Source organism: Lingula anatina, chromosome 1 (genome assembly GCF_051362555.1).
Source record: "Lingula anatina isolate TDL-2025a chromosome 1, LinAna3.0, whole genome shotgun sequence".
Classification (NCBI taxonomy): Eukaryota; Metazoa; Brachiopoda; class Lingulata; order Lingulida; family Lingulidae; genus Lingula; species Lingula anatina.
Window position 1 is genome coordinate 2,842,122 of NC_141767.1, and position 27,332 is coordinate 2,869,453.

The 27,332-nt window shown below is 34.7% G+C and overlaps 1 protein-coding gene across 3 annotated transcripts in view; it reads left to right on the forward strand.

Moving 5' to 3' along the window:
* LOC106156223 (LIM domain only protein 3) overlaps window positions 1–27,332 on the forward strand; it is a 44,363-nt gene that overhangs the window by 6,848 nt on the left and 10,183 nt on the right. The window contains exon 1 of one of the 3 annotated variants that reach the window (XM_087000022.1): window positions 2,346–2,484. The exons of 1 other annotated variant lie outside the window; for it this stretch is intronic. In XM_087000022.1, the coding sequence (XP_086856148.1) occupies window positions 2,361–2,484 (124 nt within the window). In that variant the 5' untranslated portion in view covers window positions 2,346–2,360. Of the gene's footprint in view, window positions 1–2,345; window positions 2,485–15,379; window positions 15,905–27,332 lie in introns of those variants that run through there. One more of the 3 variants, XM_013531349.3, reaches the window with a different exon arrangement.

A 27,332-nucleotide genomic window follows, 5' to 3' on the forward strand; every position in this document is an offset into this window, starting at 1 on the left:
ATTATAGAATATAGATTAATTTTTGGAAAAGACCTGTAACTTCAGTATATGTATTTGAATGAATGAAAATCCTTCAGTGTTAACAGAGGGACTCTACCCTTCTTGAGTCACTAGCATGTTCATGGTTATACTATCAAATCCACATGAGGCCATAACAAAGTTCTTTAAGTGTAAAATATCTTTTTCATCTTCATTGTGGATTTTGTTTTGTGTTCCAAGATTTAGATGGGCTTTCAATTAGATTCTAACAGAGTTTGGATTGGTCTTTTATTTGATCCAGTCTAGTAAAAAGATAAAAGTCTGCATGGAGCCTTGGTACTGTTTGGAATTGGATAGTCTTTGAGATTAAATGGAGATTTATAGCCAAGTTTGACCATTTATTGTACTTGATTGGACATTTTGCTCTGTACTTGCCATCCTATTGTTTCTATACAAGTTAAACAAGAAGAAGATTGGCCTGGTAGGTTAGACAAATGATGAGGGATCAGTCAGAGGCCAAAGTGGACCCATCAGAGTTCAGTAAGAGACAAAACCATTTTTACATCATGTACATTGTTATGTACAGTTGTTTGTTAGCTTATAGCTTTTATTTTGATTAGTTATCTTGTTTACGTAATTGCATACTTCTTTGCCTCATATACATAATGGAGGTTTCAATTAGATAGATTTCAATTAGAGCTTTATGATACAAATAGCAGTGGTCAGTTGGCAAGCCTTCAGCTTTGTCACTGTAGAGGTGGATTGAAGGGGGGGGGGGTGTTGTGGAGGAGCAGGGGAAAGGTGCTTTTGAAAGATAAAAGGTAGTAATTATCGTCATTAAGCTAAGCAAGAACGTAAATTCAACGTCCTTGAACTAAGTTATCATTAATATTATTGAACTTAAAGTATGTATATATGTATATCATGCTAACAATTTCATTTAGAATGGAAACAATCAAGAAAATGATATGGAATACTAAAAAAGTGTGTGTGTGTGTGTGGGAGGAGAACAAGCATAAATTTGCAGAAGAAGTCAGTGCCAGGAACTAGCAGTCTTGTTAATGTGATGTTACTGACAAATATTACTGTTGATTGACAGGTGTTTTGGTAACAAGTCACTGGATCAGACTTGACAACTGTCAGTGGCAGTCACATAAAAAAGCGTGCCAAACAATAACTAGATATATATATTTTTTTGAATATGTCATTATCATTTATAAAGTTATCTGGCTTTTGCTCAGCCTTAAGGATGAATTTAAGAAAAATTGTGTGAAAAGATGAAGACACCTGCTTGCCGTGTCTTGTCTTGTCTTGCCCAGACAGTAATATCATTATAAATTTCATTGTCATGTGAACTTAACTGTCAGAGGAAAAAAAAAACTTTTCCTAATGGCATTGTTGTTAAACAGTGCTATCTTAACAGAAAGATCTGGAAGATAATGACACTGTCAGTTGTTATATAGATGTCAGCGGAAGATATATCTTAAATGCAGAAAACTATTTTGAGTTTTGAAGGAAAGAATGCTTTGATCGATATAACAACATTTTGACAAATGCCCCCATTGTTACCTAATGGAGTTTTCTTAGATATATCTTAAGTTCCTGGGGTTGTCTTGTTTGTTATGGGATTTTTGCCAGAATATTGAGACTGTTAAAGACACTGACTGCGATTTTAAAAAATTATTAGGCTACTTGAAAAACAAAAGAAGACTGGCTTTGACTTAATTGATATAAACAATGTATTTTAAGGTGAATTTTGAACAGGTACTTATATAACAGCTGAAGGATGTGCTTTTTTATTAGTGTACATGTGCAGAATTGAGGGAACATACACTGTCTTTTGCACTTTAGGTAAGAAGGGGCTGCCCTGTTAGTTACATGTACACCATACATGACTGAGGTTTAGATATACCTAAACTGAAGAAAAATATGAGCTCTACAGACCTGCAGGAACAATAAACATGTTTCTGTGACATTTACAGAAAAAATGTCATGTTGCTAATGAAGTGAAGTTCTTTTTACCTTGTCAGGGCTTGGAGGGAGTTCTGTATAGAATATTGGCAAAAGATGGAGGTTTTTGACAGAATTGTCTCTCTGTACTATGTATACAGGGACATTTTTGTAAAAGTAAAAGATTCGAGAGTAATTTATTGCTTGTAGATAATGCGCAGGGTATGCATTTTTAAAATAAAACTCTGTGTGGTTTTGAAGGAAACCAGTTGTGTTTTGTGAACCATAAAAAGCAGTTATATTTCACACCAAGCATATAATTTAGCAGTCATCTGCCTAGTTTGGCTGGAGATATGTATCAGGTTTGTTGGCCTTAGTGTATTTTACTTCTCGTTTTTCTACGTATGTAATTTACATACTGATACATTGTGATGTTTAACAGTTCTCCATTGGCAAATATTCACCTTGATGGCATTGAACATGTCAAAGGGATATTTGAATTTAAGAATTGTTGGATATTTGTAGGATCTGACTTTTCTGAACAATTTAGGACAGGTAAGATTTAGCATATTTGTTAATATTCTACAATGTCATCTTAGTTTATTATCCTTAATAATGTGAACTTGTAAAAATTAAAATCTTGTCTTGAAAACAAATGTTAGTGTTATTTTTAAAACGTCAAATTTCATCATGTTGAAAAAAGGAGGCAATATGCATCTTTACCTGCTGCCAGTGGATTTTACAACAGTTAATTTATAGAAACTTTCAAATGAACCAGTGGCATAGGTAGCTGCAAACTGGAAGTTTCATGAAAAATATAAGTTTAAAAATATCAATAGGAAGCAAATATGGTTGTTATCTTCATTTGCAGCCAAAATATTAGTATGAACTTTTTCAACTTCTGCAGTAATCCATTTTCATTTTGGTATGGGTGAAGGATTACAGGTAGACTTAGAATTTATTTTATTTATTGTTTGCAAAGGGAGTTAAATAAGTTTTGTTGTGTAAAAAAAGTGGCTTCAATATTCCAACTGTAAGACTCTGGAGGAAAAAAGGAAAGTAGGCGATCAGTGACTGAGTCAAAAGATTTACAGTATTTTTTTCACTTAATTAGAATCTTTGTAGTTGTGGTCTTTTTACACACAAAAAATGCCATCATAAATACATGTATGTCTCTTGTTTGTGACCCTACATCCTGTGGGGATGGCTTCATCTGTGAGATCTGAACTGTGGAGGAAGTCTTCACACTTGACTGTGAAAATACCTGTAATTACGACCAGCACCCCACTTACTTTTACCAGCATTTACTTCAAAATAACGCTAGCAGCTTATAATGGCAGAAATAATAGTTGGTTTTAGGGTTACATAAGGAATGCAAGTTTTGCCCTACCGGTTTGATTTTTATCAACTTTTAAAGTTCAATTGTAATTGAAATCTAATTGCTTTGGTCCTTTTAAGGGAGCTGTAGTTGGCAGTCATCTCACAGGTTTTCATTTTATCTTTCATGCAATCAGGCCATTAAAATCTCTGTGTCTGCCATATTTCCACTTTACCAATGTCTAAATGTCAGCATTTCTTTACAATAGAAAAGGAAGATCTGAGTCTCAATGTTAAGGAAGAACAAGAAATTAAATACTAGAAATGGTAATTTGATGATTTTAATACAATGTTTTGGATAATTGCTTTTTCAGCTCTTAAAATACAACTGTTTAAATGTTTACATTGTGTGACTGATATCCAGTTTGAGGATTTAAATTTACAATGTGAGTAATTATACTAAATACTAAATTTAAAAAAATGATAAAGATGTACAAAAGTTAATGAGGTGATCAGATCAAAATTTATTGACTCTCTTGTGCTGTGTTCGTAGATACAAATGTACAGAGGAACTCCATTATTAAAAATGATTTATTCAGTGATTTCAGAGAATTAATTTATTCGAAAAAAAAAAATTTATTTTTACAAAGATTGAATTTTTACTCTGTGACACATTTTAGACCTTTTATTGCTATCAAAACTTGAGGGTAAATGGAATATTATATTACTTAAAGGCTTTTACTGTTGGTGATTTCCACTGGATTGTTTTGTACAAGATTAAAACCTACAGGTACACGTATACCATGTATACTTGTTTATGGCTGCCAGACTATACTTAGAGAACAAAAAAGATGTTTTATAGCTACATTAAGTGGAAAATGCATCTTGATTGATACTTTTTTTGAAGGAGATACCATTAGCTGTTCTGTAAAGGTGCGCAGTAAACTGTTTTGTTTGTTCTGTGTTATGATAAAATAAAGTTGTAAAATTACATAGAGACATCTATCTTTGTCAGCTGAGCTGAAGAGTCTTCTATCTACCCGTATCCCTTCCTCAATCTTAAATATCATCATTAGAGATTTTTAGTGTTGAGGTACAGCTGATTTTTGTTATTTGAGAAGAGCATGCAATTTACGGACATAAAGCTTGATGATCGCCTTTCAGGGTTTGCTGTTTCTTCTTTATTGTTGTCATCCTTTTTTTATGTTTCTGCATGGTATATTGCTGTCTGCACCTGGGAATGTAGAATCTGTTTGCATCTACTCCATATTCTTTATCTAAGGTACAATTTTTCCCCATTTTGAATAAATGAACAATGTTCACAGTTGTAAGTTGGCCCAAGGGGATGGTCTCGGTTTCACCACCTAACTTCTGTTCATCTCCACATAAAGGTTACTCCCTATGGTTAGATATACTCTTCCACAAAATGCAGAAGTTCATTAAAACGAAGTAGCTTTTCAGACAATTAAATGGCAGATGTTTAAACGCTTTGTGAAGCTGTCTGCTGACACCCTCTCCTGAGAGTCCCCATGAAAGACGCCCCACTTAGCTTAGGATAAACAAAGTGCTTTGGGACGGTAACAAGACCTGCAGCCATGAAAAAGATACCTTGTTCAATGCCACAATAACTTCTAGACAATTTAGCTGAGTGAATAACTCAGAAAGGACATCAAAGAGTCCATACATATGAGATTGTTTGGTTAATAGCCAAACTAGAGATTCTTAATGGTGCTTAGTTAGTTGCGTGCTTGCATAACACTTAGTGGTGGGTCAAAGCAAGAGGTCCCTAAAACTGTAAAAGACATGATAAATATCTAATTGAGCAATAACATCAAACGTTTCACAGGGACAGAAGTGAATGGCGGTGCCACTTACCTCGGCTAACTCGGGAAGGAAGAAGAGAAAAGGTAGGTTCAATACAACTCAACATTTTTACAGCCTGATGTTTATACCAAAATGTCATGTGCTTACACTTTTCTAGTTTTATTTCTAAAATTTGGTTATTGCAATGATGGGGGCTTGATTTTGCAATTTTATTGCTTATGTCTTCGTAAGAATGTCTTCTTTTTTTAAAAAAACAGAACAGTAATGCTGGTAGCAAAAATGATTCTTGTGTTTGTTATGTCATGGTAGTTTTGGCACATATTTCTTGGAAAATTTGCCTTGTGACTTCTTCTTAAATCATGATTTAGAATATATCTTAAGTGTCAATCACAATCATGAAGAATCTTTTGACTATTTTCTGGAAGGACCTTTGTCTAGTCATATGTCACCTTTGTCGTGATCATCAAATATTAAGAATAAGGAAACATCCTTTGCAAAACTTTGAGATCAAATATAACAATGAGAAAAGAATCTTCACCAAAAATAAAATAAGACTGTGATTACTTCTTGGAAATGTGTATGTATTATTTTTCTGGGAAGAAAAGATTTCTTTAGTGATCAGGTATCTTTGCCAGAAACTTCCAGCTCATTTATATGACACTTAATGGAGAAAAATTAGATTAGGCATTTCTTCACAGAGTGCTTAGGCATAAGTACATGTACAAGTAGGCTGCTTGATACAGTGATGAAATCTTGTCAGATTTAAGTCATTAGAAGGAAAACAATCTTTCAGAATTAATTTGTAATTACACGGATGGATCAACAGAGAAGAATATTCAGTAGAAGATGGATATGGAAACCTACATATGTCAACCAAGCTGCCCTGACATTTTTTGGTATGACTAGTGCAGCTATCTGAAATAATATGTTTACCAAAAAACTTTTTTGAACACAACAGCAGTGATGTTAATAGTCTAGAAGGTATTAATGTAAAGTGTTGAAATATAATTTTGTTATACAGATAATATTCTTCATTTAAATGTATGTTTAAAGGGAGATGGAATGCTGCAAAAACAAATAAGAATATCAGAGAAATGCATATAATGTGCAATAAGATTGAATAAGCTCATATACATTTTAGTACCGCTATCATTCTGGATATAATAACTTGAGTAAACTAAAAACATAGGTTTTGAGACAGGTGGTTCTAGAAGAGAGATCAAAGCACCTTCACCTAAGTTATCTGAATTATTTGATATGACCTGAGATAATAATACTGCCTAAAGGACCAATGGATAAACATGCATGCTTCAAGATCTGGGAAAAGGTATAGCCATTTTGTATAGCCAGTTTGGGTGTCACATGGAGCTTGTTACTAAATGATAACACTTGTGCATGGGATTTTTAGCTAAAATAAAAAAAATCCTGTCTTCCTTGACCAAGTCCAATGATTTCTGACTTACTTTATATCAAATTCCAATATTAGATATACCTGATGCAAGCTTTGAACAGGGCGTGCTTTTAATTTCTTTAATGACATGTATAATATGCTGAGTGCTTTTGAGAAATAATTTGAGGCTGTCATAGGATAAAAAAGTCTATTTTAGTAAAGGACAGTCCCCTGAATGAACATTATAAGGGGTATTCGATGGCTGTTGAACAGTAAACTCTCCCAGTATTATTATAGTATTATATACTATATATCAGGGAGGGGGAGGGGGGGGGCAGGGAGGCTATCAACTTAACCATAAAACACCTCTTGTCATTACTGTAGCAAGTTTGAATGTCATGGAAGCAGCAAAACTTTGTTCCTTCTCTTAAAAATATCTTGGCACGCTAGACCACAAAGTATCATGGTCAACACAAACCCAGCATGGTGACACTGAGTCTGCATCTTCGTCCAGGTCGCCATTGTTTTCACACTTCACCAGGCGAACTCTATTGTTTGGCAGTTGTCATTATTCTAGAAAGTTGTCACTGATACTTTCCCAAGGAATGGATCAGCATTAATCAGGTGTTAATATCAGGAGTTAATGATCCAGTTAGAACATAACTCCTATTGATTCTTCTTAAATTAGTTGAGATAGAATCACAAGATGGCTGCTGTGCCATCATTTTTCTTGTGCCGTAGTGAATATGTGGAGAAGCAGGATCTGATTTTTATTGCACTTCTTTTTGCTGCTTGATAGAATTAGGCACTAAATAGGCCTAAAATGCTTAAATAAAAAATTGCCAGAGCTTGGTCAATGGTCCTGTCAGAGCGAAAGCAAGAACTATAGCAATGGCTACAGTTAGGGAGTACATGCATTAAGTTGGAACCTGGGTAGATTTGTGTCAAAAAGGTGAAACAGTTAATTGTTGCAACTGAAATATTTGAGGCGATATTGTAAAAAAAATTTTCTGAGATTTGTTTAAGGGAATTTTTTTTAGAAAATCAGAGAAATTGCCTGTCTCTCTCTTCCCCCCCCCCCTCTTTTTTTTTGCTTGAGAAATGGTTCCTTAAGGACTGATTAGTCATATATTCTCCTTTAGATTTACTTCCTCAGTTGAGTAACTAAGGACATCCTGAATGTATCTATGGTTTTGTTTGTTTTTTCAAAGTTTCCGCAGCATCAAAGGGAGCTTTTGAATGGGCGGCTTCCAATTTGTAGGAAATTTGTACTTGTAACTGGAATATATGGCATCCAGCAGAAGGAGAGAGAGAGAGAGAGAGAGAGAGAGAGAGCCTGAGTGAGAAAAGTAAAACGAGGGAGTTAAGGTTTAAATAGAATTCTTGTCATCTTATCAGTATATTTCACATGTTTCATTATGTTCTAATTTTTAACCAAATTTTTTGACATGCAGAGAAATGATTGGATACACAAACACAGATACATGCAGACACACATTCACACACACACACATGCATACAAACACACACATATACATGTACATGCATCTTATTGTTACTTCATGGTGTTAGTCCATCATGCACATTAAGGGAGATGGGATAGCTGGTACCTTTTGTGCTTACCATAGAAATGGTAATGAATGATCCAGAGAATTCAAACTTATACTTGCAAGAATTTTGACTTTTAAACCTCTGTTTATTGCAGCAAATTTAGGAATTAAAAATAATATTTGGAAATTTAAACAGTAAAAGGGTTGTACTGATATAGGCTAAATACAAATTAAAGCTTTTTAAAGGGCACTGATTATGTATTTAAAACCCTGTTTGCTTGTAATCACTGCATGGTAACCAGATTAAACAGCAATCAGTTCCCTAACTAACCCAAAGTAGTGTCTGAAAATACAGATGCTCAAGACATTAAGTTGCATCAATAAGTTCTAAAACTGCTCTGGCTACCTCAAACTGCAGGGGTTTGAACATACACATTGCTTAAGTAGGTGATTTAATGGGTATTTAGCATTCAATTACTTGATCAGTAACTAATGGGGTGCGGAATGTGACTTTTATTTGGTTTTAATTCACTTGTCAACTCCCATTACCTGTTCCACATGTTGCATCTAAATGCTGTACATGTTGAAGACTTGTATGTAGGAATGGGAAAAACAAACCGGCATTTTTGCACATAAATTGTGTATTTTAACTGTTAGAAAGTTGGAAATATTGAAAATTGGTACTAATGTAATAGGGTGAACTTAACTGAGATATAGATACTTCTTGGGAAGTGATTGAAAGATTCTTATTGCTGCAAATTAAGTTTTGAGCAATGGCAGGTTTATGATTTCCCCAACAGATGGCAGCAGTAGTGAGAGCAAGTCAACTGACCATAGCTCATGTTTTTTGACAGCATACTTGGACATAAGTTGTAAACCTAATGTCTTAATCAGCTGACATCTAACAGGATGGCCAGAAATTGAAAAGTATTTAAGATATATTGAGATCTTGCAGTGGGATTTATTTTACAGTGGATTAAATTTTGAGAAAAAGTATGGGTGTTAAGTATCCAGCGTAATGTAGGGAGCTGTTTTCCAAGCTGCCAGTCGAGTATTGTTAAAAGAATCAGAAGAGGATTTTTATACCCTGTTGGCACAGTTGAAATCAAAGCAGTGGCAGTCTGCCAGGACAACTAGTCATACTTACATTTTAGGCCCAAAACAATCCTGCAACCTAATCTATAGCACGTCTATAATAGGTATAATGCAATGAAATTAGACGACATTGATACCTCTCTTTTGTCACACTAATTCACCAGATCTGAGAATAATGGCTGCAACCTGCAGTTAGTGTTTAGAGTTGATGATGATTTGAACTTTCCCCTGTGCAGCTGGTTTCTGTGTTTTTTGTTGGACATGCCATTATGCTAGACCAGCTCTGCTCATTAATGGGAATAATTGTTTTGCTTTCCACTATGATAGGGAAATGTGACAGTAAGTGGGCTACACTTATGCATGTTTTGGGACCAGTAGGGAAGCAATAGAATGCTAAGATAAGGTTTACCAGAGAACCCTCCCTCTGTCTGGGTAAGGGCAGTGATTTCTATAGTTTCTGCCCTGTATAGAGTATTGGCCCATATGATATTGTTTTCACTATTCCATTAGGAAATCTGTTGGGGAAAGGCTAATCATGCTCATTTGAGGATATACTTTTCAGAGGAAATGCTACATATTTTCAATAAGGAGAAAGTAATTATCTTCCATTGTTGCTGGCAGGGCTTTAACTTTATTGTGTTACGTTTAATTGATTGTGCATTTGAAGGCAGAAGAAATGGCTTTAGTAGCTTGCTCAGCAATAGATTGCTCATCGGGGCTTTCGGTGGAGAAGCTGTTGAGAAATAGAGTTTGAAACAAAATGTAATTATGAATTTTCCAAGCATGAAATAAACCAACTCCTCCTGGAAAAGTGATAGATTGAGTCTGGCATCCACAGAAAAGTTGGATTTCAGATTTTACTCAGATAAGATGGAAAATTGGCTCTAGTTGAAGCAGCAGAAACATTGACAATTTTCCCACCACTAATAGCTTTCCAAGGCACTTAGAATGAAATATCAGTGAACTTAATGGGCAGAAAGACTAATTATTGGAAAGGCAACAAAGTCAATTAGGGTTAGCTATCATTTTACCTTCAATAAGTGCTGTTAGTTTCAGAATTAAACATACATTTATTTCCAACATAACGATTTTCCTGACTGGATAAAACTAGGGGGGTCATCTCCAAGAAGTGGATAGGCCTCACATAAGGCCAAATATCCTGCTGCCATTTAGTTGTGGTGGGCAATTTCATTGGACTGTTTAGGATACAGTAAGTTTTAAAGATTATATATATGTAGACCTTTTATGCTATATTCTTTCAGCTGAAGAGTATTGGGAATTATGCAGAAAACAATTATTTGACTGAAAGGATATCACTTGAATTGTACATAAAGAAAGGAAAAAAGGACCATTCATAGAAGTAGATTTGTTAGATTTAACTTTTATTAATTTTTTCTTTTGTACAAAAATGAAGTTCATTTAGCAGGTACAATACCCATACATGCTTTCTACTGCAAAGGTGCCTAATTAAACCATATGTCTTTTTAAATTTCTTATGGAAAAAAAAACAGCTATTACAAGCTTAATTTTATCTGGATTGTATCTTTTTATTAGTAAAATATGTTGCCAATCATGGAACTTCATTGGTATTTACATAATAACAGTATAGTGCTGCAAGGGCACTGGGTACAGCAATGCCTACTTAGTACTCACTTACTTCAAAGCATCTTAGGAAGGATGTCTGGGGCATTAAAAATAGCAATTAATTTTTGCACATTGTAAGCCCACTAGGTCACGTCAAAGTTTGGTGTAAGTCATTGAGCTGCTTCGTGAAAAAAAAAAAAAAAGCAATCCTGACAATTTGTTAAATGGAAATCTATAAACCTAATGATAATGTGTACACACACACAGAAAAGGATGCAACATTTATGAATTCATTTCACAAAACAAATTTACCCGAGCATTTCAACCTTAGATTTTGTCTAATTTCCACTATATTTCAACTTTGTATGCATGAAGACTTGTATTTGTGCACCAGGGTTTGAAAACCTTCATTTTTCTTATTAATATATTTTAACATATTTAAATAGAAATTTGGTTATAGATTTTAAAAATGCATTTGCTTTTGAGCATTTTACCTTTTTTTTTACTGACCATGAACTTCAGAATCAATTCCAAAGGACCCATCCATGCATGAAGACCCAAATCTGAACTTATGCACCTGATATTCCCCCCACTGACTTTTGCCAAAGTTTGATTATTTTGAAAATATTTGAAAATTAGCTGACACATTAGTGTCATGAAACATTGTTTGACAATCTCTGACAGCTAACTGTCAATTTTATTGAAATCTTCCTGGGTCATCTCTGTGCATCCCCGCATCATATCTCTCCCACGTCATTACTGTACTAGCACAAGTGTAATATTACCTACATCAGTACCTCCCTCCCTCCATTTCCATTTTCTCTCATCTTTGGTTCTTGAATGATTTTTATAAAAAAGTGTCACTTTCAGGTCTCAGTAAGTAGTTTTAAAATGAATATTATAACTGTCAGTAAAATCTCTGTCCATTTGTGTTGCAAACTGGTGAATGTGTTTTATAATGACAGCTATGATGTAGGACCACTCAGCTTACAGCATATTAAGTCCTTCTTAGATGAGTTGATGATTTATTCACCTTGATCCACTTTCAAGGTAACTCAGGTCTTAATTAAAAAGTTTTAAGAGGCCATATATGTAGAAAGTGTTAATCCAGGAACTTCAAACTCAGAATAATTATTATTTGTAGATGTGGTATTTTTCAGGTATTTTTCAGTGTTTCTCTTAATTTCTGTGTTGCTGTACATATTTAGTTTGACCCTTTCCTCATAATCCATTTCTTTGTAAAGAAAAAAAAAACAGATACTGATTGGGTGGAGGGGTTATGGCATTTAGCGAATAGTTATTAGTTTGATGTGACACTTTTGTGGCCCAGTAAACAATGAATTGTTTTAATGCGCATATTTCTGACAGTGAAATATACCACCTTGCATGCTTTGCTAAAGATGTAATCAAGTAATAGAAAATTGATAAATTTTTCATGACCCTTTCAAATGTCAGGTGGAGCATATGAAATCAACAATGCATTTATCTGATGCCAGCAGAAGCTTTTAGCTCACGGTTAATGGGAATTTGAAAAATTAATTGGCCACCAAAAGTGAATAGTTCATCACTGTTTGACATAAGCACAGTGATCAGTGGCAGTTGAGAGTAGACATCTTACCGTTTGTTGGCAACTGAGGTGTGAGAACGCACAGGGTGTGTCAATTGAAGATCCATTTTACCTTCTGACTGTTTCTTGACACTACTTTCTTAAATAGCTCTGTTATCTGAAATAAATGATCTCTTAAAATTATAATATAGCAGGCCGGTAGCCAGCCATTTCAGGGAGGTTCTTTTTTGAAAAAAAGTGGACCTTCAACCATTAAACCTTTATGTACCTACATTATATTTTACCCAGAGCGGACCTTTTTCCCCAGAAAAAGAACAATTCATTCTCACTCCCATCCTGGAACCCCCCCTGGCTAAGGGGCCTGAATACTGATCAGTACTGAATGGCTTTTTGCAATTTTCCAAAGAAAAGAAGAGGAAAAAGAAGTGTAGAGAGAATGAAGAGATTGTCATTAAGACCATCAGAAGAATAAACAGAATAGGAAAAATTTCTGGTCAAGATATTATACATGGTATTTTTACTCTGTACTGTTGATATATAACAATCTAGGTGAAAACACCCACTTTTGTTAACCACAGTTATTTCTTAGTGTCCTAGCTTTGCCAAACCTTCAGTGACTGTTACAGAATGTTTACCGACTTCCACCCATTTCATATAGCATGCAGTTAGGAAGTTTTGACTCTAAACAGCTATATTATGTTCCCAATATAGCTTATAAAAAGGCTGCAAATGCTTGTTGGCATACAATAACATCGTTAAACATAATTCTTATGTGAGAATTTAGATTAACATTGGGTGATTACGAGGGCTGTGATTTTTCCGTGAAAAGTATTAAGTTGATTGAATGTATTGATGAAGAAGCCTGGTTATGGAGTTTATGTCTGCCAGCCTTTCGCATGTTCTTGTATTAAAGATACCCTGTAAACTTTTTATGTTCTATATTAATCTGTCCTCAATGTAATCATCAAATTAGTTGCAGGTAATGCTGTTATCATCCTGTAGCATTTTGAAAATTCCAGCTGTTTCTTTCTGGGTGGTGAAAAAGTCAGGCAAATCCTATAAATGAGCTAATTTTTGTGATTACTGAAGTTTTGCATGATCTGCATGACATCTGTCATGTAGGAGTCTAATGAGCTGGTGCCCTGCTATTCTGACCTGTTGGTATTGGGGCTTCCTGTGGACCACTTTATGCCAAAAAAAGCCTCCCAATTAGCTGAGTGCACTCATTAAAGATGCTATGGTGTAAGGTATAGCTCTCATTAAAGCAGGATGTGTCATGGTACATTTCTGTCATTCTTGCTCATTATTCTGTAAGGCACTCATTTATGGTGCTCTCTTGTGAGATGGTTGTGATATAAAGTTTTTTTTTAGTTTGATAATTGGGTTTGGTTTACTTTTTGGAAGAGGGTAACTACAGGCAACATTTTGAATATGTGAGAAGACAAACTTAGACCACACAGCATGCAAAGAAAGGCATTGACAGCATCGGAAAATTTCATTTTGAACATGAATTTTGCTTATAGTTTTTTAATCATCTTATTATTAGATGATTTTGCTTTGTGAAACAGTGAAACAAAAAAGTAATATCACATAATTGATATCCCTATAGAAAATGGTTATCCTTTGCTAAAATGGGATTCAACAAGTAGGATGACCTCTTTTAAAGATAAGATAATAGCATTACATGTTTGATTTCTTAAAATGGTATATTGTAATAATGAATGTTTTTTATAGCTTGGTGGCAGTCAGGGTTGAGAAGCATTCCATCTATATATTATTCTTTTGTTCTTGTCTTCCAGATTGTGAAGGAATCAAGTGAAAAATTTTAGTGGATGATTGCTTTCATTTGTAGTTTGTTTTTCCTTGAATTAGCCTGATTCTGGGGGGTCACCCGGTGCATTTTGAAACTTTTGGCAGCCAAGCAACCATCATCTGAAGTATTTTTGTCATCATAAGAGCTACAGTAGTAATACCCTTACTGCTATCATTATCAACTAAGTAAGAGAGGTACATGTATATTCACAGAGTGGTAGCGATCTCTGTCCATTTTCTTCAACAGTACTAAATCAGGTCCAGTGGGTATTTTCATATACTAGTATATGAACACACGTGTCATTCTTTTCCAATTTTTGTAGTAAAAAATTGTCAAATTTGAAAAATGTCATAATTGATTGGTTATGCATTGTACAGCCAAGTATTTAATTAGCACATATAGCAGGATTTTTGAAAAAAAAGTTTCTGTTTTTTTGTCCATCTGTCTCACAAAAACAGATGAGCTAAGACCACCTGATTTAGACCAGAGACTTGTCATGGGGTTCTTGGATGAGATTGTGATTGGTTGAATTTGACCCTCCTTTCAAGGTCATGGAGGTCGTATTAAGAAAAACTTTAACTTGATACTGGTTGATGAATAATAGCAGCTAGAAACCTTATACACTTCATCATCATGAAATGTTAATAAGCCTAACGTATATTTCATTGTAATGTGGATAAAGGTGTTACTTAGGAAAATTTATTTAAAATTGCTGTGTTTTTCCAATTTCTGTGTTTCTGAGACTTGGTTTATGTGTGGATGTGGTGAGTGTTATCATCAAATTCAGTGATAATTTTGTTTGAATGTGTTATTTTTAAAATTATGTTGCGATAACATGACTGATGCTAAGGGAGTACTGGCATGTGCTCTGAAGGCTGTCTTTGCCTGTCTGAACCTCTCATGGAAACCCTCTCTCTTGACTGCATAATTTTCTTTTCTTTGCCTTTAAATATCATCTCTCGAAGTAATATTATCCACAACATAACAAATTCTTATTTCTATTTTGATAAATTATTTTTTTGATGAGCACTTGGGTAGCCCCATTATCTGATAGTCTTCTTGATTACTATTTTTTCCAATCTTGATTAAATTACCAATGTGACTAGGGATGTTTTCCTATGGGTGTAATAGTAGCAGTTTCTTAATAAACTGGGAACTCCTGGCGTGACCGGTTGTTTGTTTCAGGCAGGCTGGGAATTAGATCCATCCCAAATTATGTTTTCTTGATTCTGTTATTACATGTTGGTCCTGGTTGTATGTGATTACTGGTGGAGACTGCAGCCCTGTGCTCTGGCCTAAGGTGGGATACAAGGAGAACACTGAAGTTAATTCATTAAAATGTGTACCACCATACTGCATTGATTTATAACAACCTGCACCGTGTTAATGAAGAACTTGCAACCTGACACCCCCTGAGGCGCAATGCACTGGTCACTGGAAGAGTCCATTCATAGCGAGAGAAACATGAACATGTTGGTGCAGCGTAAGATCCAAGCAGTGTAAGCGTGAGCAATCAGTACTAATTCCACTCATGTTTCTCTCATTTCATAAATTATGATTGCAATCAAGCCATAGATAAGCTGCCATCACGCAGTGTTTGTGACAGAAGTGATCGCCGCATTGTCTTTTCGTCATCCTGTGTCGGTTGTGACAGGAGTGACTGACTGAAGCATCAGCAGACAATAACATACACAGAAAGCCACAGCTGCTTGACTTCTCCCTAACAAGGATGTCATCTGAAGGAGACAGTAGCACTCACAGTGGTTCTCTGGATTCTTTGCCCAACATATTAGAAACTGATACAGCGCAGGATGATATAACAGAACCACAGATTGGTATGTTCATTATTAGGGATTTTTTTATGTTATAGAATCAAATGCATGCTGCTATAATAATTAGGATATTTCAACTGTAGCATGTGTTTTGGTACATTTTCATACATGTGGGAATAAAGAATTGAGAAGTGCAATATACGTGCTAGTATATTATGTATACAGAATGAAGAAAGGTTCTTTTTTTTAAATATTATTCCCAGTGATAACTGAATAGCTATGTAATCACGTTGACTGTTTGGGTTTTGATTAAAGCAGGAAATGCACTGCACTGGCAATTTAGGGAGGTTTTATATTAACAGGAAATCACACTTTCCCCAAAGCTTTTGTTGATGCCAAATGCTGAGATTTATCAGTTAATTATTTCAATTTATCATTTAATTATAGGGGTTGCTAATTAGGTTTAATACATCCAGTCACTTCTACTAGTTACAGTCAATCAATAAGCTGTGCAGCCAGATCAGTTGGGAGGTTAACCTGACTGCTACAAATGGCTATTCACAAGGTTATGTGCTACAGAAAATGTTGGAATAGAATTGGCTAAATGGTGGTTATGTAGCTCAGGGTTTTCTTGTTCTTGCCTCGCTGAGTTATTTAACATGTGTATGCTAATCTTTAGGGCAGCATGTATTTTTCTCCCTGATGTTGAGCCAGAAATACATAATTTTAGTTCGTGTACTGTGGTTTGGTTTGGGAAGTGATTCTCAAAGCAGCTTTTTTAGCAGTGGATAACAGCTCCTTTATTTCATTTAGGCTGCTGTGGCACTTCATGTATGCAAACTGAGTGGTTGACTGTTGTTCATTCCGTGCACATGCTTTTGCGAGTAACATTTGTGATTACTTTGTCACAGAATTGCATGGAATCCTAAAATTATCTTGTATTCTCTTTTAATCATAGATGAAATATTTTGTAAATTGCTGTGTGTATTATAGTGTTCTGAAGCAAGATGTTCAGATGACACTATGTATTAAATTTTTAAGTATTTCTTTTGTTTTTTGTCCTTGCTGATTTAGCATCTGATGTGACAGACTGGTTTGAAATTATTCAAAAGAAAAAAAAAAAGAAATAATATGGCCGTAGCAATTCTTTAAAAAAAAAAAAAAAGATTGAATTTTTTATATCATGGCTCACCAGCGTCATAAGCTTTTCAGTTGATTCTGATAATTTTCAGCACATCATGAGGGTGGATAAGAACTTCAATAAGCTGTTACAATATGTCATGTCTAGTTGGCTTTTTGTTCTGGTAGCTTCTGACAATAAACCGATTATGCCTATGTTTTTATTTTTGATATTGTTTATCAAAATGTTTGATTAAATCAAGGAAATTGTGCCATTATTTCATGCTTTTTGTTAGTCCTTGAAAGTAGGAACTTTTTGTGCCTTCTAGATACTAATGAAGATATGTTTTCTCTGAAAAGAATGGAGAGCTATATTAATTAATAAAGGAAATGTTGGTTTTGAAAGGCAAATATTTGAATAGCCATTTCTCTTATAATGAAGTACAGCACTTTATGCTTTGTCCATTTATTTTGCCACAAAATCTCATAAATTATTTTATTAACATAAGTTTTTGCGAAATTATTATAAGACACAATCATACATTATTCTAATGCTTCTGAAATATTAAATACGGTCTTTTGTAAGTTACGTGATTGTGTTTGAATCAGTTTCCTGTTTTTATATTTTGTGTAAATAGAGACAATTAATTAAACATTTATTGCATTTTCTATGAAAAGGGACATAATGATGGAGTTTTAAATGTGGGAACAATAACCAAGCAGGGCTTTCCGTACCTTTCATCGGCTTGCAATTCCATCTGAAATTTTAACATTCAATCTTTGTCCAATTTTCATGGTAGAGGCGCGACAGTGAGTTATCCAAATCAAATGTAGTGGAAGGTTAACACTGTGAGATGATCTTGACATGAGGTACAGCAGAGTACATCTGTACGGAATCTTATACATTACATGTCTTATCCTATTTTTTGAGTGATTACTGCTCTTTGTAAGTAGAGGAAATTAGGTGGTTTTGAAATACATATACAAGATGAAAAGATTTTTTCTCTTTTGTTGAATATTGTACATACATGTTTTATCTATCAGGAGCATGTATTGGTGTAAATTCTTAAAGCAATTATTCATGTTTTGTGATGAGATAACCAACTCAAGGCAACTGTCATTCATTTACAATTTACAACATTTACAAACCTGTGTATTGACTGATCAAAAGAAAATAGAAAGCAGCAGAGGATGTACACAATGAAAGAGAAATTATACAATGCAATAGCTGTCAGTTGATGTGACAGAAAAAATTAGTGATGCTGAGGGCAGTTAATTAGTTTGAACCACGAAAAAGTTAATTAGTTATCAGAACCAGACTGAGACATGTTCTCACTTGGCTAAAAACTAGAGGGACTTTGTGGTGAATAAACTAATTAAAGCAATCCATTTGCAGGAACATAAGGGCAACATTATGCCAGCTCAAGTGCCTTATTCACAGTCATTTTCAAGTTATGTCACTTGTAACAGTTAGTTTTAAACAGCCAAGTTGACTGTGCAGTGGGACACACATGCTTGTGTGCTTGCACTTGCTGAAGTGAAGTTACTAGTCACGAGAGCAACTTGCAAGAAAAACAAGGCACTGTTTAAGATAGCAATGTTGCAGGTCATGTAGCAAAGCTGAGATGTGTCTGATGCATATGTCAGCGGTTTGTTATTTTTTTTATAATTACATTTCCCCCTTTTAGAGTAAAAATAGATTTGTTGAGAATGATATTCTGGAATATTCAGTCTTAGGGCTCAATCCCAAAGAACTGTTGTTCTACATAGATGAATCCATTCCTGCAGGGTCTCTTGCTGAATGAAATCCATTAACTGATTAACAGTTTAACATGTCTCCTCTTGTTTTCAACACACCTGTATAATCACCAGTTTTTCTGCATTCTACTCAATGCCAGGAGACAGCTTGTAAATAGGTGAAATTGATTGTATTCAGCAAGAGTTCCCATGGAATTGGACCACTCTATGTAAAACAATAGTTTCATTTGGAATGAGCCCTTAGAATCGTCTTATTACACATCCTCATTCTTAACGTTAACTGCCAATATTTCATTTTTTTACTTCAGAAATCTGGCGCTTTGCTTTTCTGCGTTCTGAAAGAAAAACTTTTGAGAGACTTGTTGAAAAGGCAATGTCAGTCGTAAAGTAATCTTAAAAAAATGGTTTTGAGTAGGAGTGGTCACTGTTTTGAAGAAATGTTTTAGAAACCCAGCCCAGAAGGAGAAAAATAGACTGGTGTTTTCGTGCAAGTGCCCATAACTAACATAGCGAAAAGCATGTGGCTACTTGGCTTCAAACAGCTAGAACAAAACTGTTGATGTGTAAAGCTCATAGTTTTGTAAACTAAAGTCGCTAAAATTAAGGACATTTTGCAATCATTCCAATCTCAGAGTGCATTTTCATGTTCTTCTCAAGCCAAAGCACATTTCAACAGATTAACATACATCAAAGTTGAGGTAAAATGGCATGATTATGATTTTACCCAAATTGATGCCATTGATTTAATGTGTTTTGCTGAAGGAAAATTTAAACTGTGGTGAATTAGAAAAAAGCATTTTGTATTTCTTTAGCATAAGAGATGTGATATCTTCAAAACACTAGAAACATTTATGATGTTTTGTTTAAATAGAACTTCCTTTAAGAGTGCTTGATGCTGTTTTGAGAAGTTGAGCAGTACTTGAAGGACTTAAAAAGATCAGCCTGGAGTAGACAGAAATTCTTTGTAGATAAAAGGCATCCAATTTTGCCTCATGCTTGCATTGCTGTAAATACACTGAAATATACAACTACACCTGAAACTTGAACATAAGACTAAGTGATTTTATTCTTGAAATCTGGTGGATGATATAAGCCTGTAGGGGAGAGTTCGGAGGGGGGGGGAGGCTCAAAAGACTCTTTGGCCAAATGACCATTGCAAACTCTTTGGCCAAATGGCTATTGCAATTTTGGTTTCATTTCATTGCTTGAGAAAACCCCCAATTTCATTATCCTGTTCTGAACCTATGTGAGTATGCGAGGGACATATTGCCTGGTACAGGGCCTCTTTTTGACATCAACTATATTTAAGGAATCTCTCCCCCCCCCCTCCTGCCTGTAAAAAGCCTGGTGTTGGTGACAGTGCCCCAGCAGATGACAGCGTATACACTGGGGTCAACTGGCAATTGTGTGTGGGTGCTAAAAGCAGAACTTTGTGCCAAGAATATGAAGGAAAAAAGGAACAAGTGGGCAGAGTTACTACTTGGGGAATACTTTTTGGAAGAAAATACGATGTACAGATTTGAAAATTTTGTCAGTATGAACCACGATCAAACATTTAGTCTTAAAATCAAACTGGTCATTATTACCATGTGGTCACTTAAAGGGATGGATGTTATTGCCTGGAGTATAGGAACAGTTTTTTTTTTAATCAGTGCAGACTTTTAAAGAACCCTGTACATATACCTGGATCTTGTAAGTGGCTTCATAACTAATAATATCTTCCCCACTTGAAGGCCTAGGGAAGTAAATTACTACAGTTTCTAGAGCAACTCAAGCCCACAGCTTATTCTTGCTTTTTTTTTTTAACCCTAGGAATCATTTTATTTAAAAAAAAACCTTTACATACATGTATCTGTTTTGCCAATATTACAGGCTGAATATCTCTATAACAAAAGATAAAGGTGTTAGCACAACTTGATGCTATGAAACTGGTAAACCAAGAAAACTTAGCTTTCAGAGGTGCATATCCATATATTTGGCAGCTATTTTAAACTTAAGCAAAAAGGAAAAAAAAATTTTATGGATAAATACGTATCCTTTAAGATCTTCTCCAGCATTTTAAGTTCTAAGTTGACTGAAGTAAAATTATTTCAGGCATATGTTTTGCTGGTGGTACATAGTAAGGAGGGGTCTACACTCTCTAAACCTATCATTTATATTGCTTCAGCATGCTCAACATGCTTATTATTCAAATTAAAAAATGATGTCAGAACAAATAGACATGTCTGTTGAAATATGATTTTATCAAATCTGTCTTTCTAATCAAATTTTTCTTGTTGACCATGCAGCTTTTCTCACAGTGTTGGCCAAATGTGTGTGAAAATGTGATGTTTTCACCCAGGCTTCTGTTACTGATGTTAAACAAGCACTTAAGCTGGAGTGTGTCGCTAAAGTGTGCACCTCCTTGAGGATAGAATAACTGACTTAATGTGACAAAAAAGCTAACAAATCGGTTGGGCAAATTGAGCTAGGGAAAATTCCCTCTATTGAATGCATTTGAACTGCAATTGCATCTTGTTTACAAAAAGGTTAAAAACACACTCACTCTATTTTGTGAAATTGATCTGTGGGCTGAGAGGGAATTCCATTTTATACACTACATTACCCTTTATTTCATTTGATGAGAAAATTTCCAAAATTTCATCCCTGAATTATTTTCTGTCAGTGCATAATGAAAGAGTAATCTGTCAACCAATCATTTAGAGACTTGGAAATGGCAAGGGAGAGCGCGGGGTGCAGAAACGGCCATGATCTGGGGATAACTGTGGTGATTACCACTTAATGGAGTGGAAAGAAAAAGGCTTTTCATTAACTAACAAATGCACAGATTAGTACAAGTAGGAATGAGCAGCCACTACTTAGTATTGGTTCATTGCAGCAGAAGGACAGCAGGCGGAAGATGGAGCAAACCCGGCTGCCTCACACTGCCATAGCGGACCTGCACTTTTGAAACGACATTATTCCAGGGAATTGACCATTTACAGTATTTATTAGTAAGAGAGAGAGAGAGAGAGAGAGTTGGTTTTTCTTATATTTTTATATCATTAGATACCATAAAGGCAGGTTAGAATTCTAATTCAGTCATGTTTTCTGGAAGATTACTTTATTGAGAATTTGAAGGTTTTAATGATAAGGATTAAGTCAGCATCTCCAGCTTCATTTAGTCCAGAAAATAGTATTTTAATCATAAGCAAAAGTTGGTTAGGTAAGGTGCCATATTGAAATCCATAATTACACAGCTTAAATCCATGAAAATGACGTCTTTTGGCATGTAAGAGGTTTACCAATAACCTTTGCTTTTTCTGATGATTGCACACCATATCTTGTATCTGAGATTAGTTGTTGAAAAACAATTCAATGTTGAGAAGGTCATATTACCTTTACAGCTGTTACAGTTTATTTTAAGAGCAAAAAGAGTCCTTTCTGCTTTTTAATTAAAATGTCTCTTTGTGGCTAGTCACAATTTTCAGTCATACTGCAAATGAAAAGAGTAAATATATTATTCAATAAAATCTGTGAAGCATGTTTCCCAAATATCACTTTTTTTAATTGCCTTATGTGATGAGACATCAGAGTTTACTGTAATAGTTATGGTATGGATTCCTGACCTTCTGAGGACATTGACATGTGTCTGTTCTGTGAATGCCAAAAGAAAGTGATGTGATTTGGGAAAAATTTGGTGTGTTGTTATATGTAGATCAGAATGTCTACAGACTTGTATCTGTGCTGTTATAACACAATATGTAAGATCTGCTGATGATGGAGAAGTGATGTATCATGATGTAGGAAGCATATGGAGAAGCTGCACAGTTACAGTCAATTTAGGTACCACATTTTTTCCAGACATTTATGATATTGTAATGTTGAATGCATCCAAGTCCTGCGTTTCCACTTACGTCTGGCGACCAGCGAGAGCAGATGTACGGAATGTTCCACTCCAGAGACAATAACAACACTAAAAATGAACTGTATCACTTGTATGTCATTTCCAGCTTCGTTTTACTGATAACTTCCCTCCACTTCCAATGATCGCCTTTGTTGCCCATAAGCAGTGTATTGCATGATGGCAAAGTTAATGAAAAACTAAGGATATTGTTATTATAGGATAAAAACCAATTCCCTATACTTGCAACATTAATGTATATTATACGAATTTCTAATGAATTTTTTCATCAATATCGCAATGTTAATTACAATATTCTTGAAAAAATACCCCCTCAGCCGCCTAAGTCAACTTGAGAAGTTGATTTTGATGGAAAAATTGCATGTATCTTCCATGCTGCCTCATACTGTGCTCTTTTCACAAAGGATATTGGGTTTACGGGGAGATCAGATAATCAGTAAGTAATTCCAAACTTTAATATCTACCGAGCTGATAGCCCTGCTTGGCATGTTTTCATTACTTTGAAATTAATGTTAGTAATAATCTGCTCACTTTTACACAAGTCAGTAGGCATGAAATGTAAGATATAAAGTCATCTATAACCCCTGATGGAGTTCTCATCTACTCTGGCCATAGCTCATTTTCTCTCCATGTAATTTTTTTACAGTTTTAATAACTGCTCTAGCCACTGATGGCACAAGATTTATCTTGGTGCATAGTTATTAATGGCGTTGCCTAGAAAGTGGCTGCGGGTGCATGCACCATTGCCCCCGCAGATGGATAGCCATCAATAGCATTAGTTTCTGCATGACTTAGAAACTATTGTGAAAATAAAAAAAACAAAGTAATGTACATGTAGTGTGCTTTGTTTTGCCAACAATTGTGTATTAAGATGCTGGCTAATTTTTTTCCTGTCTATTTCATCTATTAGAATTGAGGCAGGAAATTAGAAGTCTGCTCCAATCCGGTAAGCTAAGACGAGTGATTAGTTGCTGTGGAGTCCACACTGTAGACAGTCTGAGACAGCCTTAACAACAGGGTTGCATTAAGTTGTCCATGGATGTGACTAAGCTTTCCATAGTTCTGTGCCAGTCTGCTCTAGACAGCATGTTAATTTTATAACACTTTATCCCATTGACCTTTCCTTGTTATTGTATTCTTTGCAGAAATTAATATCTCACCAGGATATCCATATTCCCTTCTATAAATTGAACCACAACAATGCGGTGTACTCATGTGTTAAAACTTCAATATCCACTAATTGAACACTGAAAAAGCAAATGAAATGGATGATGTATGATCAAATAGACTTGCACGCAGCCAGATTGAAATTTTTCATTGCTGTAATACACTTGACATCATCCACAGGGGATTATTTTACACAGACCTTTAATAAGTGGCTATAATTAAGGTAACAAAGTAATTTTGTGAGTGGGTTTGCTAAAGGGAGGGAAATATCTGCACTGATTACTTTTTGCCTGCAGTCAGTTGGTTGGCAGGCCAAGCAGAAGGTAGGTAGGCTACACTGAGACTGAACAGCTATAGGAGTCATATCTTGTGGGGAGAAGAACAACCACATGATCAAGGTCGTACATGTACATGTAGATCTTGAGGACCAGCTGGACATGTTCCCGTAAGGTTGAGTGGTATTTTTAAAGCAGAATGTTGATTGAAAGGAAAGAAGATATGGAAACTTCTACCCAGGCATTAGTAACCTTATGGAAATATTTTATTCATATATGGTTCAAAGGCACCAGCATTTCCCTGGTATCGATAGGGGCAGTGTTGACAGTAACGCTGAAGTTATTAAACATTTATCTTTTTTTCATTCACTTTAATAACAAGTCCTTTCAAACCCAATCGGTCTGACCTGAATCATCTATAATGCAATCCATATATTTCATTAACTTGATATTTTTATCTAAGAACAGTGCAGAGATGACAGGGAGCCTGACATTTGTCATGCAACCTGTGTTCATCTGATCTGGTCTATGAAATCATATATAACTCAACTTTTCTGCCGTGCACATGATGTGCTAGAAAATTTCATTGAATAAGTCCGTCATGTCAGGTAACATTTACTCTCACAGGTGATGGTGATATCATAAGAGCCACACTTAGTCTATTAAATTAAATGATCACATTAGTGTGATGAGACCAATTTAAGATATTAGCTGTGTGGACAGTATGGACAGAGAGAGAGAGAGAGAGAGAGAGAGAGAGAGAGAGAGAGCTAGTGTGTTAAGATTTAGAAGGGAAACATAACACTTTCCCAAGCATGTGACACAGAAATAGAATCATGTTGTTGTGGTTACTTCAGTTCCCTTTATTAAAGATTGTTTTATCTTGTTAAATAATTGTTTATGCAGTTTTCAACTTGGATTCAGTAAAAGTTCAGTAATGTTCGTCAATTCAAACGATGATTTAAGTTGGAAAGTTGAATTTCAATATTGTAACAAAGACCTTGGATGAGTGTGAAATGTTACTAATTGATTTAGACTTCAGTTTTCTTTAGATTTAGAAAAAATACAATGTGTTAATATATATTTTTCTCAGCACTTGCAGATTTTTTTATGATTAATGCATTGAATTTTTCATTAAATGTATTGGCATATTTTTATTTTCAGATTTAACCCATAAAATTGATTTTCTGTAAAATGATACTGATGTGTTTTATTTTTCAGATTATATATATTCAGAGTGCAGTGAGTGTTCTAAATTCTTTTCTAAAAAATTTATCTGCGACTTTTCATTTCATTAATTCTACCTCAAGTTATTCTGTATCTGTTATATTGAATACTTCTCATATTTCTATGCTTTTCAATTTCCCACTAGTATCCTCTTGTTCAAAAGTCGAGATTGAAGAAGAAGCTGGAAGAAAACCTCAAGTATATTCAGCATCTTTTTCATTTCTGTTCAAGTATGTAAAAAGATATTTTCCTGTTTCTTATTGTAGTTAGTAACCCCATTTAGACACAATTGAAAAAAAGCTGAAGTGATGGTCCAGATTGAAATCAAATTGGTAAATAAAGGTTTAAGCTGACATTTTGAGATATACTAGGATATAATAATAATAATAATAATAATAATAATAATAATAATAAATTTGTAATAATAAATTTGATCAAAAGAGGTTTCATCTGGGCATGCATAGTGATTTTCTCTGTTTGTCTATTCTAGTGTCACACGATAGAATGAACAACAAAGATGTATTCTGGTTCTCTGACGGCTTTTTATTTCAGTCTAGGATGCCTTAGTTTTTTAATTTTAAAACTGTGAGTTGATTGACCATATCTTATAATGCCCACCTCTTGTAAAAATTTGAAACTTTCTTTTTCAAGGAGATTTCTTAAATGTTTTGCTGCATAGGCTTGGTATCTTCAAATCAAAGGATGTAAAATTCCATGCTTGGATACTAAATTGGCAATCTTTCTTATACCTTTGTGTCAGTGACAAAGTTAACTCTACATTATGTTATTTTCCAAGTAATAGGAATAATTGCATAGTTGCTTTGTTGCATGACGTCTTCAGACTTATGGTTGTGCATGTGAACATGCACTGCAGATAACGTTACTTTATTTCATTAGCTCTTCATCAAATTGATTATTTTAATTAGATGGCTCAGGAGTGTTGCTTATCCTCCCTTGACTAACTCTGGCAGTAAGACATACAACAGGGACTCCAGTGCCTGTCAGGTTTATTCTATATCCTTGACGAAGAAATTGGTTTAGTATCAGGAATGGAGTTAATTGGAGTAGAAAAAAGAGAGTAAATTTGAGTGGAATTCAGATTTTGAGCTAGTTAGACTAGGTAATGAGAGAGAAGTGAGATTGGACTTGGGTATCACAGTGAGATTCCATTTGATTAGCCCTGTCACTAATTAAAATGTGAAATAGAAAACAAAGTATTTTCTTTACTTGTAATTCAATTTGGGACTGCTTTCAGAAATGAGCTGTCAGTCCTAAATAGCAAAATTACACAAACACTTGACACTTTGTCAGTTGAGGTTACTTTGAGAGTGATGAGTTCACTTCACACTGGTAGAACTGGGAGATGCTGGTAGGGCATGGTTTTAATAAAAAGGATCATCAAACCAGGGAGATTTACAGCCAAATTGTGCCTTGTTTGCCCCCATCAAGCAGTGCTTATTGCTCATCCTTTTTCAGTGTAACTGCATGCTTCAAGCTGAATGGGACAAGAATTGAATCAATGAATTCATAAAGATATATAGTCAAAAATATGGTATTTTACAGACAAGTATTTGTGTATTTTATTTAACAAATTAATACATAGGAAGCATTGCTAAATGTATGTGCATTAAGTCATGTTGTTGACTCCAAATAAAGATATCAGTTTTTAAGAAATCATTAAGACAAAATTTATTATGATAGTATGAAAACACCATTTATACATTTAACTTACACATGTGATTATAAATATGCTGGTATGGCATGGATTTTGAGGAAAGATTTGTTTTGTGTATATTTTTGTTGTAGTGGCTGTCATGACATTTGGCAGCAAATGTCGTATATGGTATCAAATTTGCAAATAACTCAGAAATTGAAAACATTTTGCTATATTTTTGAAAACTATATAAAACTAAGTAAAGTTTTTCAAAGGCAATCCTGACACTGAAAGTTTAGTATAAAAGTGAGAGTTTAACTGTTGAATAAATGGGAATAGAAAAATTGTAAAAGAGATATGAAAGTTTTATTTTCTTATTTTTTGTAA